The 1,626-nt window shown below is 30.8% G+C and overlaps 1 protein-coding gene and 1 long non-coding RNA gene across 7 annotated transcripts in view; one reads left to right on the forward strand and one right to left on the reverse strand.

Annotated features, from left to right (window-relative positions):
• The window catches only part of LOC102677019 (tyrosine-protein kinase Btk29A), a 164,585-nt gene that overhangs the window by 157,116 nt on the left and 5,843 nt on the right, over positions 1–1,626 (forward strand). For all 6 annotated transcript variants that reach the window (XM_006620453.2, XM_006620451.2, XM_006620455.1 and 3 more), the window contains 2 exons: positions 1,096–1,157; positions 1,426–1,509. In XM_006620453.2, coding sequence (XP_006620516.1) covers positions 1,096–1,157; positions 1,426–1,509 — 146 coding nt within the window. The remainder of the gene's footprint in view (positions 1–1,095; positions 1,158–1,425; positions 1,510–1,626) is intronic.
• Positions 564–1,626, reverse strand: part of LOC116186225 — a 9,489-nt gene continuing 8,426 nt past the window's right edge. The window contains exon 3 of the long non-coding RNA XR_004151178.1: positions 564–925. This is a non-coding gene — a long non-coding RNA (uncharacterized LOC116186225). The remainder of the gene's footprint in view (positions 926–1,626) is intronic.

A 1,626-nucleotide genomic window follows, 5' to 3' on the forward strand; every position in this document is an offset into this window, starting at 1 on the left:
AGAAAAAGAAAAAAGACAAAGAGAGACGAAAAGAGAAAAGAAGAGAAGAAAAGAGAAGAGAGAGAAAGAGAGAGAAGGGAGGAGAGGAGAGAAGAGAAGAAAAGAGAAGAGAAGAGAGGAGAGACTAGATCTCTATTATTATGGTATATTTGGTAAGAAATGAAAATGATAGGGAGAAAAATGGTATCAGCGAGGATCGAAATGACGTTTGAAGAGTCATTGGCGAAGTATTAGTGATAAATATCACAGATATCCAAATGAATCGTACGTTTTTTTCCAACAAACGAAAATATTTAATTGTCGATTCTTTCATTTTCTTTTTTTTCCCAGTCTCATTGTGGAATTTTTTTTAGTTATTCTAGATATTTAATTAGATAGTTGTATATTGTATTTTCTTTTCCTTTTTCTCTTTTCTTTTTTTTTGATTTTTATTTTTTATTATAATTCCTTTTCTAGCGACAAAATGTTAATGTCTTGCTGGACTTAAATAAAAAATTTAATCGTGAATCGATAAATACGTTGATTAAAATTTTATTTAAAATCTTGATTAAACCGACAGAGATTAAGGAAAAAGACGATATCGTAAACATCGTCGATATCGTGTAACAAAAGAGTGATTATAAATTGAAAAAGATGCTTGTTTCGCTCTCTTCTTTTTTTCCATTTATAAATCTTTCTGGCCAAGAATAGGACCAATTATTCTCGGTGAAAAAACTTCGGACGGATCCAGACTTTTCTCTTTGGGATGAGAAAAATTTTCGAGTTCATTAATATTCATTAAAACATCGCAAGCGTAAGCTCATTAAGATATAAGTTATGAGGTCTCTCTTCTCCAAAGTCTTCTCCATGCTACATTCAATAATTATCCCGGCGAAGAAACGAAGCTGCTTCGTTCCCGTGGAAAGCTCGGACTAATGGCGACCACCTTGAAAAAAATGAGAACATTTGATCTCAGAATTAAAAATTCTGACTCTTCTCATTCCTCTTTATATATAATTATAAATAATGCGATAAATAATTTAAAAAAAAAAATTGTGTTATTATAATATTAATGGAAATGTTAATGTGCCTAAAATTATTATCTTTTCATTGCAGGGACCCCTTCGACTCCAATAATGCCAGGGGGGACACCTGGGACCCCATCTTCTAAAACAAAGGTAAATAAATAAATCTTCTTTTGCAAATATTCTTTTTCACTTAAATTTATACATACATAAGAGAAAAATATTTATCCATTATTTTTTTCTTATTTGTAACGTATATAAAAATTTAAGTGAAAAAATTTTCCCTCGAAAGATTCATTAAAATCAGATTTTTCTAAAATAAGTGAATTTTCCTTATAAAACAACGTAGAAGTAAAAAAAAGACTTTTTGACTGACTGAATTCATTCAATACTCTAAACAGAGAATTAATACGTGTTCCAGGACAAGATAATGATGAGAACAAAGGTCGTGGTAGCTCTGTATCCTTTTCGAGCGATCGAGGGTGGTGATTTATCTCTCGAAAAGGTAAGAAAAAATCTATTTCTATTTCTATTTTTTTCTTATGAAATTAATAAAAAAGAAACGAAGAGAGAGAGAGAGAGAGAGAGAGAGAGAGAGAGAGAGAGAGAGAGAGAGAGAGAG

Source organism: Apis dorsata, unplaced genomic scaffold (assembly GCF_000469605.1).
Source record: "Apis dorsata unplaced genomic scaffold, Apis dorsata 1.3 scaffold_517, whole genome shotgun sequence".
Lineage (NCBI taxonomy): Eukaryota > Metazoa > Arthropoda > Insecta > Hymenoptera > Apidae > Apis > Apis dorsata.